This window comes from Leptonychotes weddellii, chromosome 1 (assembly GCF_054177405.1).
Source record: "Leptonychotes weddellii isolate Sample4059 chromosome 1, ASM5417740v2, whole genome shotgun sequence".
NCBI classification, from domain to species: domain Eukaryota; kingdom Metazoa; phylum Chordata; class Mammalia; order Carnivora; family Phocidae; genus Leptonychotes; species Leptonychotes weddellii.
Genome location: NC_138369.1, coordinates 126,982,198 through 126,998,571, shown reverse-complemented (window position 1 = coordinate 126,998,571; position 16,374 = coordinate 126,982,198). Strand labels below are relative to the sequence as shown.

At 50.6% G+C, this 16,374-nt stretch overlaps 1 protein-coding gene across 1 annotated transcript; it reads right to left on the bottom strand.

Annotated features, from left to right (window-relative positions):
• Positions 1–9,293: 9,293 nt before the first annotated feature.
• On the bottom strand, positions 9,294–12,525 carry FAM43A (family with sequence similarity 43 member A). The gene has a single exon (XM_006750334.3). The coding sequence runs from the start codon at positions 11,551–11,553 to the stop codon at positions 10,255–10,257; it is 1,299 nt and encodes a 432-aa protein (XP_006750397.2). The 5' UTR covers positions 11,554–12,525; the 3' UTR covers positions 9,294–10,254.
• Between the last annotated feature and the right edge of the window lie 3,849 nt (positions 12,526–16,374).

Below are 16,374 nucleotides of genomic sequence, written 5' to 3'. Positions count from 1 at the left end.
ATGTTGGATAGATGTCACATGTTTTGGTCTTTTCCACTGGATTATGAGCTCCATGAGGGCAAGGACTTCTTGTGGTTTCCGTCCTTGTTTCCTTCTTGTTTCCCACCCCTATCCCCCCACCTCACGCTCCCCCCACCTCACCCGCACAACCAGCACAGTGCTTGGCACACAACAGTAGATACATTATAAATGTTTCTTCAGTGAGGGAGAGAACAAGAATGAGTGAATGAAGACCTATGAAGTTAAGGTCAAAACTACCTGGGTAATAGGTGGGGAAACTGTATTATTTATCATCCAAACTAGGACACTTTGAGAGTGAAGGGTGGCTCTGCTATAATTATGTGATGACCTCAGGTGTAACTGGGACTGTCTTGAGCAAACCAGAATCAATGGCCATCCCAGCAGTAGGCTTCTTTGGATCAAGGTCTCCAGTGATATAGAGCATTCTTAAGGGAATTTGATGATATCTGTTGGGTTAAGGACCTTTTAAGATTAAAAATAAACAAAAAGGAAAACTCAGTGTACAATGGAAAGGAAAGGGTGATGTGATTTGAAGTTTTTTTTGGCAGAAATGTGGGAGGATCAACATAGCTCTCTCATTGCGCTATGAGTTTTCACTGATCATTTCACACTAATGCCAACCACAACAGCTTGAGTTTATAGTACAGCTCATATTCACCCTTGAGCACAGTCCCAGGCATACCCACAGGAACACAAACACACACACACACACACACACACACCCCAGTTCCATCAGGACAAGAGGATCCTAAGTATTCCTCTGTGTATTCTCTCTATATAGAGTGTTTCCAATAAAAACCTAGAACCTCCACATTTCTTTTTTTTTTAAGATTTTATTTATTTATTTGAGAGAGTGAATAAGAGAGAGAACATGAGTAGGGGCAGGAGGAGAGGGAGAAGCAGATTCCCCTGCTGAGCAGGGAGGCTGACGTGGGCCTCGATCCCAGGACCCTGGAATCATGACCTGAGCCGAAGGCAGACACTTAACCGACTGAGCCACCCAGGTGCCCCGAAACTCTATATTTGTACAAAACAGTCTAAAGAATTACTTTAGGGAGGACTGTGTCCATTTCAGAAACATCCGAGAGGTGAATTAAATTATGATTGCAAATATTTGTGGAAAGTTTTTGGGAAAGGTGTGTGCACGCATGCATGCATGCGCCTGAGTATAGAACACTAATCATAGTAGAAATACTGACCCGGGCTGATAATCACATGCTGACAAAATGAATCCCATTACAAAGAACAAATAAAAATCCTGCCAGAGAACACAGGCAGCTGCCATGCTCTCCTGCCACACCTGATGGAAGAGATTGGGCTGGAGACAGAGCACATAGTACATGTGGATATCTAGAGCTTCAGACGGAAAGTTAGCCCATAATCTTTCCACATAAAGCATGCCATTTAGATACCCACCTACTGTTTCCTATTCTTAATAGATTACTTCTCATTTTGCCTGTTTTCCCTCCTTGGGTACTGGAATATGTTTCATGGAAAATGTTCCTGTCCATGACACATTTGCACTATGGGGGAGCCCCACTGAGGCTCACTCATCCCAACTGTGTTATTTCAATCTGAATATTTCAGTAGCAACCACTCCTTTCCTGTATTACCCTTGCAAAACACCTGCTCATCCAATTTTTAGATTTTGAACCTCAAAACAATCTGAGAGAAAGCTTAAATATTACTATCTCCATTTCACAGAAAGCACTGGCCCCAAAAGCAGACTTGCTAAAGGTCAAAGAGCTACTGTACAGGAAAACCAGGGCTGGCACCGAATCTCAAGTCCAGTTCTCTTTCAGCCATACCTTATAGCCTTGTCCACAGGAATGCTGCCTGACATCCACCCTAGCCACCCGATCCCACATCTGTCAGTTAATATTGGACATTTGCTAAGACCTGGGTCAAGGAATGGAATGGCGGAGATACAGCATAAGACTATAACCTCTTTTGACTTCAGCAGTGTGAACATCTCCAAACAGGTCTGACCAGCCGTGGACTCTGGGAGCTTTCTTCTGTGGCAGCAACTGCTGTAGATATGAGAGGAAGGGCCCCCCACACCTTGGTGTGTCTACACATCACTTTTGGGCAAGCATTATGTGGTTTGGTCTAAGCACAGACAGGAGCACCTAATCATCAGGTGCTCTTTTAAAGAGATGAGCTCCTCTACTGGAAACCAGGTGGTGAACAGTTTTCCCTGGGCATCAGGGGCACTGGGGGCAAGTTGGCATGCAGAGGCTAAGACAAGTTTCTCTACCAAGGAGACCTTGGGGGAGGACAGACCACAGCCATAAATAAGGAAATGCTGATGGTTTTGCAGATCTGTAAGTGGTACCTGGGAATCATTTGCAAGCCCTGAACTGGAACACAGAACTGAGAGTGTGCTGATGCAGGACCCTGTGGCCCTCCCCACCCATCCTCCTTGAACTCACATGACTTTGGAAATATCACTTTCTCTTTTTCTGTATAGCAGTTCAGCTACAAGAGTGGAACCTTCAGGAATATGGCTTATGTTGTCAGAACATCTGTAATGTGCATATTTCTTCCTGCCTCCTTCCATCATGGTGCCCAAAATACCCTTCTTATTTGGCATCTTATATCTCAAAGGCTTTGAATATTCAAGAGTCCCCTACTAAAATGTTAATTCCCTAAAAAGGCCAGTTTAGGTAAGACATGTCCATTGTAGGCTGAGGAACAATAGCTTGAAAAGACAAAATTGCAGACCTTACCGCTTGCAGAAAGGAGGGAAGCCCTGCATTTCTGGCGCATACTATGGTCCCATGGCACCAAAGAAGGGGGGCTCCCCACATTACCATTGAGAGTTTCTGAAAGAGGGCAGTGTGGTGTCTTGGAAAGAGATTGGGGGAAAGTAGAAGCCTGCTACAAGCTCTGCTCCCTGTGACACCTGTCCCTTCCCTTTCCTGGGCCTCAGTCTCCTCATCTGTAAAAGGAAGGGACTGAGCTGGAGGAGTGCTAATGCTCTGTCTGGCTCTCAGGCTCTCAGGGCTAGAAAGCAGAGGAGATCTTGGAGTGAGCTGGGGACCCCTTGAGTTGATGGTTGGCTAGTCCTGGAACTGAGCAGAGGGAAAATCCCCGACAGGGAGCTTAGAAGAAATTCTCCTGGGAGATGGATCCAGAATTAGGATGGGTCCTAGAGCAGGGAGTAGCCTGCCACAGGGGGAGGTGGGAAAGCATGCCCCAGGTTATCAACTCCGTCTTATTCCCAAACTTGCTGCAAGTGGGTCCTGGTCTCCACTGTTAGGAGAACAAACACCCTTCTGTCAGGTGCCTTCATGGCCTTCGATCGGATGCCTGGGCTCTGCCAAGTTTCTCTTGATAGTGGCTGGGTTGCTTCCAAACTTAACTGATTTCAGCCCAAAAGACACAGGGAAAAGAGTATAGGACTTGGAGTCAGCAGACCTGAATTCTGGCCCCACCTTGCTGAGTGATCGATTTTAGGCAAGTCCTTTTATGGTCCCTTACCTGGCCTTAACCTGGTCCTTAGATTCAATGTGGGTCCCCATTTCAGGACCCACTGTAGCCTCCAAGCTTTGAGGTAGTGAAAGGGCTGCCCAACAAGCAAGTCCTGCTCTGGCTTGGTCAAGAACACCTCCACATTAAACTCCGGTTGGGGGATCCATGCCACAGGGGATCCCAAAGATAAGCCCTGGTCCCCAGAGCCCTGGGTCAGAGGTTTCTTCTATTCTGTCCCACTAGGGGAGGGAGGAAGGCAGAAACACACTTGAACTTAACCTTTGCTCCTTCTTCAATTTGGAACATTAATGCTAAAATCTTGCTATTATATAATCCAACACATCCATTTTACTCATGAGGATCCTGAGGCCAGAGCGGGGGGGATAAGTGACTTGATTAGGTTAATGCAGAGGGAGGGGGAAGTGCCTTGATTAGGTTAATGCAGAGGGATTCCAGGTCACTTCAAGCCCTTCCTGAAGGCTTTCTGCCACACCACATTATTTGAGCCTTCATTTGACTCAAATTAGAGGGACTGGGGCCATAACCTTGGAACAGAGATGAGCAGGAACGAGACTCCAACTCCATCCAGAGCCATTTCCAAATAAACCATCTTTCTCCAAACCAAAATCAACCCTCCCTAGGAAGGTCAGGGAAGTTCCAAGGAAACTCTTGGGAATTGAATCTACTCATGTAGAGACGAGGAGTCAGCTGAACCCCAATCTTCCCTCCTTCCCAAACATATGTCCTCAAAACCTTGAGGAGCGCCTGGGTGGCTCAGTCAGTTAAGCATCTGACTCTTGATTTCAGCTCAGGTCATGATCTCAGGGTCATGATCTCAGGGCCGTGAGACTGAGCCCTGCCTCAGGTTCCTTGCTGGGCCTGGAACCTGCTTAAGATTCTCTCTTTCCCTCTCCCTCTGCCTCTCCCTCCCACCTCGAGCTCTCTCTCTCTCTTAAAACAAAAAAAGAACAACAACAAAAAAAAAAACAAAAAAATACCTTGACTCCTCCATCCAGGTAATGCCCTTGAGCTTTATCAGACCTATTCTCCTAACCTGAAGTAGAATCACTCCTTTACTCCTCCCCTAGTGTTTCCTGAGTACCAACTAGGTGCAAGGCTCTGCGTTAAGTTTGGTGAATCAGAGATGCCTGAGGTCCTTGGAGTATTCAGCCAACCAGGAATGATACGGATGATTAATAATCATGATGCAATGGGAAGAGCTCCCCCACCCTCAAACTAGACCTGCTCTTCTAGGGTGAGATCTTGCCAGACCAGATCTCAGGGGAGAAGCAAGAGGAGGCCAGGTTTCTCTGGGGGCCGCCACCCCACCACCAGGAGCATTCTTGCCAGGAAGACATCACCTGCCCTTTCTACCTCCAGCAGCAGGCAGCTAGTAGATATTCATTCCCACTTGGTGGCAGGAGTGGCATGCTTAGGAATGTCATGACAAGTATTTATCATCAAGCATCTACCATGCATGAAATGTAGAGGTACCAAAGAAAGGGGGATCAAAAAAAATTCAACTGCCAGTTTCTGCCATCTCAAAGCTAAAAATCTGGTTATAAGCCATAAGAATGGGAGGAATGTGAAAAGAGCATGGGTTTCAGAGTTCAGACCCTTGGGTCTTGGTCCCTCCTGTGTAACCTTGGGCATGACATCACCCCTCTGTGGTTCAGTTTGTTCATCTGTAAACAGGGGACAGGGCCAGAGCATGCCCAGGGATTGCAGGATTGGTGCTGACTGATGAGTGTGTGTTTGATTTGTTTGTCCCTTCAAGTTTGGGCTTTCTTTTCTTTTAGGTTTGATTTAAGGTCTGAGTTAGGCTTGTGGGAAGGAGGAGAAATAAAGAGAGGATCAGGTGGGAAGCTGGGCAATCAGAGAGGCCAGAGGGAAATGATGCCTTTCAGGAGGAAATGGGATGGGACCGAGATGAAGAGGGGATGCAGAAGAGGAGGCTGTCAGAAGGGCCACCCTCTGTGGGGGTTAGAAACACGGACTCTTCCTGGTGCCACTGAACAGACCTAGAGAGGGGAGGGAATGGGTGCTAAGTTCTAAGGCCACCTAGCCATTCAAGCCACCAACATGATGGTTATTCAGAGCTGCTCAAAGTGGGTCACCTCCTAGCAGGTCATAGGGGCCTGGCCCCCAGCAGCCGGTGGCCTCGGATGAGCCAGCAGGAGCAGGAAAGGCCCCAGCTGACAATAAAGCCAGATTTAGATGTGGCCATGTGCAGGAAAACCTGGTGCCCGGGGTCCAGAGTGCCCTGACCCCACAGCCTCCTGGCCCTCCAGGGAGCCCGGAGTCGTTTCCCACGTGTCAGACGTGGCTCCCAGGCGCCCGGTGTGTGCACACTTCTCGCTCTGTCGTGCATCACTTGCCAGCAGATGCGAGGACCACTGATGCATACCACTTGGAGGAAAGGGTTCTGCTTATTATATTACTAAATCCTGCTAGAAATGAGGGCAACTTGCTCCTAATAGAATTTTTATGTTTCTCGTGATCCTTGGTGGACTCCCATGAGGTTTTTCCATCTCCAGTGTGGTGCCAGGCGTGGGTCCTACCAGCCGGTTCTCTCTCCTTTCAAGAGCAGGGCCCTTAAAAGCAGCTCTGTCTCTGGGAGGGAATTGTGCTTTCTCAGTCTAACAGAAGCTTTCTAATTTGTCTAAAATCTGTTCTGCTGACTCTGGGGGCAGTGAGTGGGAGGTTTGCTTTAGGGAGGAGCATGCAAGTGTGTGGAGCGGGTGTTCTCTGCAACTGTTAAGTGTTGAGAATGTCTGTAATACTACTGTTTATTTTATACTGTCCTACCTTTCCCTCGCTCCCCATCAACACACACCACAAATGGTACAAGCGAACGTGGGAGGATGTTTTTGCGGTTGATGAAACGCCCCCTCCGTGGACTCGCGCTGCCACCGGCAAGACCTCTCTTGCCACCGGAAGTCACTTCATTTTTCACGCAGTCAATGGTGCATTGTTGGACCCAGAGTATTACTTAGGCTGGGGAAGAATGTGGAAAGTGTCTCACTGCATTTAAAGTACCATCAGGTTACGCAAAGGAGAAACATGAACCTCACCTCGCAAGAAGGAAAAACTAGACGTGATGAGTAAACCAGACCTCAGGTGCTCCCTGGAAGGTGTGTTTCATCTAAGTACTTAGTTTTGCTTTGGGCACACCACTCTTATCCCTCCGAATGTCAGGAGCAAATTAGTGTTCAGTATTTGTTTTTTTCTCAAACTTCTCTTTTTACACTAGTGATATCATCCCTGGAAGACTGAGATGTAAGAAGAGGTGAATCATGTATCACCTTCGCATCTCTTCTAGAATTACATCAGCCAGAGGGCTATGGGGTGCAGTGGGGATAAAAGCCAAAAAGTAGAGGGGAGGAAGGAGGAAAGGGGAGGGCACTAGGAGTGAGGGAGGGAACTGGTTCTTTTGCAGTCTGCTTATTTTCTTCTTCCTCCCTCCTCAACCCCTAAGCCCCCCTGCCCTATTTATAAATCAGATAACTGGAAAAATCAGACTTTAAAGAGACAGTTGCCTTACATTTATTGATGGTGTTGGTTTAAATGTCATTTGTCTGAACTTTCTGACCAATCATCACACCCCCATCAGTCACAGAGAAAAGCCAACTTTGGCATTGTCACTAGACCATTAACTGGTTAAGAATGAAGACACATAGGGGCAACTAGGTGGTTCAGTCGGTTAAGTGCCCAGCTCTTGATTTCGGCTCACATCATGATCTCAGGGCCGTGAGATCGAGTCCTGCATCAGGCTCCGCACTCAGTGGGGAGTCTGCTTGAGATTCTCTCTCCCTCTCCCTCTGCCCCTCCCCCCCCCCCACACACTCTCTCTCTCTCAAATAAACCTTTAAAAAAAAAAAAAGAATGAAGACACAGGGACCCTGCCCCACCACCAAGTATTAACCATGTAATTTTCACCCTCTTTAATGCTCTTATCAGGGGCGCCTGGGTGGCTCAGTCATTAAGCGTCTGCCTTCAGCTTGGGTCATGATCCCAGGGTCCTGGGATGGAGCCCCGCATCAGGCTCCCTGCTCGGCGGGAAGCCTGCTTCTCCCTCTCCCACTCCTCCTGCTTGTGTTCCCTCTCTCGCTGTGTCTCTCTCTGTCAAATAAATAAATAAAATCCTTAAAAAAAATAATAATGTTCTTATCAGTTTCAAAGAGCAGAGGAACTTGGCAATGTGTGAAAATAATTTCAAATGTGAAATCCAGTCACGCAAGATAGTGATGGGCCACACAGCCGGCTGCCAGTCCAGTGAGAGCTCTATGGAAGGCATGTAGTCTGAGTATCTGGGGAGGGGAGGATCTGACTCTCCTGACCTCTCTCTACCTAGGGGTTTTAAATTTCATGCAATGTTGTGTATCTGAGGTATTTGGGGAGAGGGGTAGGGACTCCTAACCGAACCAAAATATAACAGATTCAAAGGCCTGGACCTTGTGCTAATGCCCTTAAGAAGCGATTCTGAGGGGTGCTTGGGTGGCTCAGTCATTAAGCATCTGCCTTCGGCTCAGGTCATGATCTCAGGGTCCTGGGATCGAGCCCCACATCGGGCTCCCCACTTGGCGGGAAGCCTGCTTCTCCTTCTCCCACTCCCCCTTGCTTGTGTTCCCTCTCTCGCTGTGTCTCTCTCTGGCAAATAAATAAATAAAATCTTAAAAAAAAAAAAAGTGGTTCTGAGTATTTTTTAGTTATTTCCCATCCACCCTTTGCTTTTTGTTTCTAAAGCTAATCTTATGCCCAAACCACTCCTGTTGATTAGGAAGAAAATCTTTCACCCTCCCTCTATGGTTCCAACAAATTCCAGACTCCTCAGGATCTGTGGGTCTAGCTGCCCAAAACATAATTATGATGAAAACAAAGCAGAGTGGCCTCAGGACAGCAGGGAAGGCCAGAAGTGGGATCATTTCTGCAACACAGGAAATGGAGCCCAAAGGGGCAAAGGGAAAAAAATAATTTGAGGAAGGCACAGTTTTGGCAGCGTCTTATTACAACTTCCAGCTGATCGGGTGTAGCCAAACCAGAGACATCTGTTTGGAGTTTACAACAGAAACAAGCTCACAGAAAGCCTGAAAACCCTGAGACAAACACACACACGCACACACACACACACACAGACCGAGCTCTAACAATTCTCATCTGCCTTGACCTCCAGACCATTCCCCCACTGGGTCACGCTGGGTTGTAGAAGGGAAGGAAATAGGTTCTTCCGCTGGCCTCCCCACCCGCCCCACCTGCGCCATGACTCATTCAGGCCATGATCAGAACTTACCAACCTTCCTCTCTCCTTGATTTTCCTCCAGGAAAAACAGAGATGGCCCCACTACTCACAGAGCCCCAAGTACACTTTCTTTAGGTCTCTGGTTGATCTTTAAAGCCCCTTGAGCTGTTTGTAAGGGAAAAGGTGAACCCCACAGAAGAAGGTGGTAAAACCCCAGAAGACCTTGAAAGTCATTCCTCCCTAAATCACCTCACAAGTCTGGGAGTGAGGAACAAACCTCAGCCCGTATCTCCAAGAATGAACTCTGAGAGACCAGAAAAAGTCCACACCCCCACAGTTTACTGCAGGAAGAATATGGGAGGATACACTCAAAGAGAAGCTGAGAGCTGGCCCCAGCCATGGCAACAAAAGCCCCGGACTATGCAGAGCGGGTTCTCCTGGAATCACCTGCGAGCACTGCAAAGGCCGAACCCTGTCCTACCGCACCCTCACACCGATGGCCAGGCCCTCTTCTAGCCCCATGGCCCCCAGCATTTTCAGCAGCACTTCCAGACGCTCACCTGTTCCGTGAATTGTCCTCTTTATTCTCTCCCCACTGGCGTGCAAACAGAACCAGAGCAGTGCTACTCTTAGAAAATAACAAAATGTTTTATACACATTTCTGTATGTACAACTGAACAACATTTTACATGTCCCTTTTGCACAGCAAAAGATAAAAACATTTAACTCCGAGAACACAGTTATGTACAAAAAAAAATGTCAAAAATACTTCACAACAGTGCAAATACGTTACACAGTATCATGGAGGGAGATCGTTTGAGCAGGAGGGAGGTGTGTGTGTTTTTAAAGGAAAACTCCTTTTTTAAAGATACTAGATGTCTTTAACTGTAAACAAAATGCAACTTTTTTTCATTTCCCCACCACCACCACCACCCCCCCCCAAACAGTTATTTGAGGAATTTGGCAGAATTTCAAGGGTCTGAGTCTGAGGTAAACAACCCAAGCTCTCGCACCAAAAAGCCTGGGGGCAAGGAGGTGGCATTTCAGCCTCAAACGTTGTGAGAGCAGGAAAAAAAAAATGTTTTTTAATGACAAGTCAGTGACAGCGCTAGGCGGCTCCCTGTTATTGGGTCTGTCAGGGGAGGAAATTAACCCCTCCTCCTCAGGCCCCAGCTGCCCCACAAACAGGAAACTGGCCGGCAGACAGGCATCCCTGGCCGGTAGGACTTGGCTAACCAGCGGGCCCTTCCCTCACCACCCCCACCCCCGGCCCCCAGGGCCCGGCCTCTCTCTCCCTCCGTGCACTTTGCCCCCTCGCACATCTCCACGCGCAACCTGAGCCCCGCTTCAGACAGAGCCAAATGTGCTGCAGGAGAGGGCCAGGGTAACTCTGGGCCTCAAGTGTCCCGTTTCCCCTTTCCTGGGGGCGGGCGGGGAAGGCAGGAGAAGGGGGTTGTCCAAAAGACGGGTGGGGAGTCACGGTGGGGCGCCAGGGGCGCGCGCAGGGGGCTGCTGAGGTCTCAACCCGAGTGGGGCTCCTCTGGGTTGGCGGCGTCAGTAGGGCCCGACCGGTCCCCGGCGGTGGCAGAGGTGGCGTCCGGGCCCCCGCCTTCGATGGAGCTCTCGCTGCCCGTGCTCTCGCCGGACAGCAGGCGCGTCACCCGCAGGTCGGCCTGCAGGCTGCGCACGTCGTTGCCGAAGCTGAGCTCTCCCAGGTCGTTAATAAGCTGGGACAGCTCGGCCTTCATGTCGGAGGGGCTGCCCAGCAGCAGAGGCGACGGCCCAGCCCCAGGGCCCAGGGAGACCCCGCCGCCCCCTAGCGCCTCCTCGCGGCCACTCTCCAGCGTGTCCAGCAAGTCCCCGCATTCCAAGTGCATAGCCACCACCAGCGCCCGCTGCGCCTCGGCCTCTTCCACTGCCGGGTGTCCGTCCTCAGCACCGTCCTCCTCCTCCTCCTCCTCCTCCTCCTCCTCCTCTTCCTCCAGGCAGCCCTCCGTGTGCTCCTCTTCCTCTTCCTCCTGCAGCTCCTGCTCCTGCTGTTCGCCGAGCAAGTCCTCGGTGATGGAGCCCAGCTTGGGCGCGCTGCGGCTGCGTTCCACCGGTGGCTTGTAGCAGCAGGGTCCGTGCAGGAGCAGCTTGCGCAGCGGCACTAGCGGGATGGTGTGCGCGCCCACCAGCTCCTGCTGCTGGTGACGCGCATCGTCCCTCCGCTTGAGCCGTTTAAATTCCGCCAGTGCGTTGGCCGACGTCTGGTACAGCAGCAGGGCCATGGCCTGCGCTTTCTCGGGCTTGGACACCAGCACCGCGTGGCAGCGCAGCATTACCGCCTTGTGCTTGAGCTCGTGCCGGTATACCCAGGCGAAGACCTTGGGCAGCCGCGCGTCTGCCACGCAATAGGTAACGCGGTGCAGCAGGTAGAGGTGGCCCGGGCGGCGCAGCGCGCGCTCCTCGGCGTGCACCATGCGGATACCCTGCGCACTCACAGTCAGCTTCATCTTGGTGCCCTGACGACCCGCCTCGCTCTTGCTCCAGATCTTGCCCACCGCTAGGTCAGTGCAGCCGTCGCCGCGCGCCTGGATGGTGGTGGCATTGCCCAAGTAGAGCACGGTGTAAGTGGGGTCCTCGCTGGTGATGTGCAGCTTCTTGCGCTTGGAGCGGAACATGCTGCCCACCCGGCTGAGCGCGCCTTCGGGGCACGCCCGCGCCAGCGAGCTGAGCGCCGAGTAGTGCAGGCTCACCGCGTAGCCCTTGGGCTTGGACGCCTGCCGTGGCGGCGCCTCGGCCAGCAGCTCGAACTTGTGCTTCTTCCACGGCAGCATCTCCGGAGGGCGCCCCCGCGCAGCTGGGCGGCGGCGGCGGAGCGCGGGGTACAAGACCCGCGGAGCCACCCGCCCCGGCCGGGCTCGGCCCGGGCAAGGCAGAAAAATAAAACTCTGCTGGGAGTGGCCCAGTGGTAGAGAGGGGGTTAGGGAGTATCGTGCTCAGGGACCCCGCCGAAGGGGGTACGGGTACAAATTTTAAAAGAGACGAAAATATTCAGCTGCGAGGGGGCGGGGGGAGGAGGAAAGCGCGCACAGATTTACCCCAGCCAGGGCAAGGACGAGGGCAAAGAGTCTTAGGCAAACAAAATGAGAGAAAGACGAAATCAGAGTGGAACGTTAAAAAGAGATGCGCGCGCGCAAACAGAGGGTGCCCCAGCCAAAGCAGCCGGGACGGGGCGAGAATATGCAGGAACTCCTCGGTGAACCTGGAAAGGCCCACCGCTCTCGCTCGCTCTCTCTCACACACACACACACACACACAAACACACACTCCCCAGGACTGGGACTAGAAACCGCGGAAACTCGATAGCGAGTGTGCCCAGGGGCCAGTACTTCCCGCCCCCAAGGGGTGTTGGAGCCCGAGAGCCCCTCGGCTGGGCTGGTCCCAGAATGTGCGGCTTGCCGGGAGTGCAGTCAGATGCTGCCCCGGCTGGCCGCGGCAGGCCCGGCGCAGCACTCCGCCTGTGGCTCACTGCATCTTCGCTCCGGCCCGACGCGGGGACTCAGGCTCGGCGGGCTCACTGTCCCGGCTGGCTCGGCCGGGGCAGCGCGGGGCGCCGAGGGTGGGGCGCGCGCATGGTTGGCTCCGGGACGGTCGCTACCTCATTTCTTCCCTCCGGGGGTGTCCGACTCCGCTCCCGAGGTCCCCGAGGTCTGCTGCCCGCCCTTGCGGCGCGCCCGTCCCGTGCTGCGAGCGGTAACTGGCTCGCCAGCCTCACATCCTTGCGGTCGGGGAGCAAGATCTCGGGTAAATATAGGCCGGCGCGAACCATTCGCTGCTCGGGGACAGGGGAGGAGCAGAGAAGAGGATGCGTTTCGGGCTCGGACGCCCGGCGGGTCCCTGGTCTCTTAAAGGGACCTAGTTGCAGCCATTTGTCGAGGGAAAGGGGAAACTAGTCCAATCCCGCAATTACATCTCAAATTTACCAGCATCTCATTTATCTACAGGTATCGCCAAGACCCGGGGTTACCCCTTGGGAAAAGCAACTTGAATTCTGACACTCCACCCTCGGGCTGAATTGCAACTCACTAAATAAATGTACGTCTACATCGGAACTTCTGGGGAAGTGGTAGAACGTGGGATTTAGACTAATTTACTGTGTAAAAAGGTTGGGGAAATAGTGGTTCTTTCCATGTGTGACAGATCTCTGAGAATGACTGGGTGCTGTTTAATATTTTTTTTTTTCACAATTTTTTTTTCATTAAAGGTAATAGAAGCAAGGAAAACAGCGAGACTTCTCTTTTAGGATCTTGGAGCCCTTTCTCCACAGACAAGCAAATAGTGAGAAGTGAGATGAACATAATGCGGTGATTGGAGTGAACAATATGGTATATAGCCCATAAATAAAGTGCTTCCTGCGCCTAATCCCTAGCAGTAGCCCCTCCTGCTCTCAGGCCTCAGAGAAGAGTTTTCTGAGACCCATACAATTTCTAAGTAATGCTTATGTGTGGTTAGAACTCATTTTATTTTGGCAGGTCAGTCATTCAGTTTTATTACATCATTGACACATTTTGGATAAGAATTCCTAGTAAAAATCCAAATGACCTTTTTTTATTTCACTGTCTAATAATGCTCAGCCACCGTCCACTAGGAATGACGATCACATTATTATGCTTTTCTCCTATGCTGACTGACTGAACAGTATAGCTTCAGTCATCTGACCAGCTTGACCCTTGGCTGATAACTCATTTCTGGACCCTCAAAACAACCTGCTTGCCTCTATGGTCTGCTCAGTCAAAGCAAAAAAAAAAAAACTTCAAGCTGGAATGTGTGATAAATGTCCAGATGATCCTGCATCAAACTCCCAAGTTCGTCCTGGAGGAGGAGAGTGGACCCCTTTACTCCACAGGCCCCATCCACTGGGGATCTTGGGTATCTTTGGCTTCCATGCCAAAACCACTGATTTCAGAACCACCACCGTAGCCCCTCCTGGAAATTCTCTGGAGAACTACCTTTGCTAACTTTTAACCTTTCTCTGAAATTTAAATAACCTTTTCTGAATTCTAACCCAATTTTCTCAGACTCATTGGTGCTGAGTTTCAATGTAACTTTTCTGAGTACTTTTTGGTGCCAGGCCCTGAGCCAGGAGCAGACCCAGTTCCTATCTCCAAGGAGCTCCCAGTCCAATGAAGGATGTAAATTGCACCCAGCTCTGGGCTTCCACTGAAACTAGGAGAGCACCCTGTGTCCCCCAGTGCCTGGTACACAAATAGACACCACTTGATTGTTGAATTAATGAATGAGACATGCGTGTGAACGGGAAGACAGAGCTACGTGCCCTGAGAAAGACCCAAAGTACTATGAGAAGCTGGAAGAAGAGAAGGTTCGTTTTGAGTAGGAAAATCAGAAAAGGCTCCACAGAAGGTGATGTTTGAAGAATGAGCAGGCTTTCTCCAAGCAGGGAAGAACTAAAGGGCTTTCAGGACATAGAGGACAGCAGAATTATAGAACACGAAAATGCATGCACACGTGCAGATTGGGATGGAGTTTAATGATTATAACAATGAGAGTAGAAAGTTTCCCGATGGTGCTTTTTGGGCCCCCCTAGTATCTGAGAGAAGGAATGGCCTTTTTACGGCTGACTCTTGCCCCAGGGTTTCATTAGAGCAGAGCTGTGATGCCTTACCCCCCAGCTGCACTGATGGGCTAAAGGAGGGATACCAGGCCTTGTGCTGGAATGAACTAGTCAGGACTATAATAAGCCATTTAAGCCAAAGTGAACTCCTCTTCTGCTCAACTTTCTGGAAAATCTTGTGGTGGCAATCAGGTAGACTGTATTGCTCCAAACCGAAAAGTCTGGTAAAAAAACACACCAGATTAACCTGTGTTAAGTGACCATTAGCTGGTCCATAATCTCGAAGTCTAAACTCTACGATAGTAGATGTCATGTTCAAGCAGGTACCATTTCCAAGTTGCTTGGAGGTCCAAGGCTCAGAAGGGTTTGGGGAAGACAAGGAAGGACCAGTGGTGGGAGCCAAGGCTGGTCTCAGCTTCTGCAAGGGCACCGCCTCGGGCATCACACGGTAGCAGGGAAAGCCGTAGACCACAATGGCAGGGAGGATTCCACTGGCAGGCCCAGCTTCTCTGAGGCAGCGAGGGCATCAGTTCTGGGTGCGGAGGCCCATAGAGCTGCTCCTGTGGAATGGTCTCCGCCACGCCTGGACTACCTTCTCCATAATTTGTTTTCAACCTCGGGAGGACAGAAAGGTTCTAGGCAAATGTGAGCACTCTGACGTGTGAGTCAGTATCTGTGCTGGTGCTCACAGACCCAGGAGGAGGAGGACCAGGCTGTCTCTTGCCAGCCTGGACCTGGGGCCTGGAGCTGGGCCTGGGCCTGGGCTGGCCTCTGGGGCCGGCCTCGCCTCGTCACAGCTGAGGCTGAGTTTCTTCAGCCGGGAAAACTGGTGGCACCATTTATGAGCCCACACCACGGACCTGAGACACAGGGCAGTTCCAGAACAACATGAGCCAAGGCAGTTGGGGACCAGGTCAGAAACTGCATCAGACCGTAGGCTTTTTCGTGTGATGCTGCCCCATCTACTGGTGGCATGCAGAAGTGCCATTCGCTGGGCTGGTTTCCCAGAACAGGATAAGGCAGTGGTTGAATCCACACACAGCCAGGACACAGCAGGCAAGAAACCCGGCCTCTGACTTCACATCTGAGAGTCAGCCTCTGAGCTCACAGAAAGCGTCCAGGCCGGCTTTCTCCCACCTTATTTCTTGCATCATGATCCTCCCTCTCGGGCCTCCTCCCCCAACACTCCACGGAATGCATGTTAGCTTCAGAGACAACCAATGACTAATCTGGGATCCTCAAAGTCATTCGATAAACATTTCCTGTGAGTCTATGGTGGATGTGATGTAGTTGCTGGGGATACGATATTAAAGCAGACAAACAGGTCTTTGCCCTCATGGGATTTATATCCTACAGGGAGGCAGAGAATAAGCAAACAAATAATAAAATCTCAAATAGCGGTAAGTCTCAACACACACAAAAAAGCAGGGCTAAGAGCAGAAGGTGGGTGGTCAGGGAAGGTGTCTCTGAGCAGAGATCTCAAGGAGGTGGAGTCAGGCATGCAGGAACATTCTAGCCTGTGCTGACCAGTAAGGAAATCACAAGCCACGTGTCGCTGTTGAGCACTTGAAATCTAGTTGGTCCAAACCAAGGTGTGATGCAGGTGTGAAATACACACTGGATTTTCAGGACTTTGAAAAAGAAGAATGAAAATATCTCAATCATCTTATAATAATTATATATGGAATGATAATATTTTGGCTATGTTGAGTTAAGTAGACTATATTATTAAAATTAATTTGGCCTGTTTCTTTTTACCTCTTAAATGTGGGTACTAGAACACTCACAACTATAGGTCTGGATAGCACTGTGCGAGGCTAACATGCAGGCCTGAAGGTGGGAATGAGCTCAGGGGGTTCAAGGACTCTCCAGCTTAAAAAATCCTACTGTGTGATGACAGCCTCTGGCTCTTTAGCCCTCCTCATTTCTAACTCCTATTATATGAACTCTTTCACCTCCTCAAGACCTCCAGGATTGACATCAACATCCGTCACAGAGTGAACTCACCCACTGGCTGCAGCAG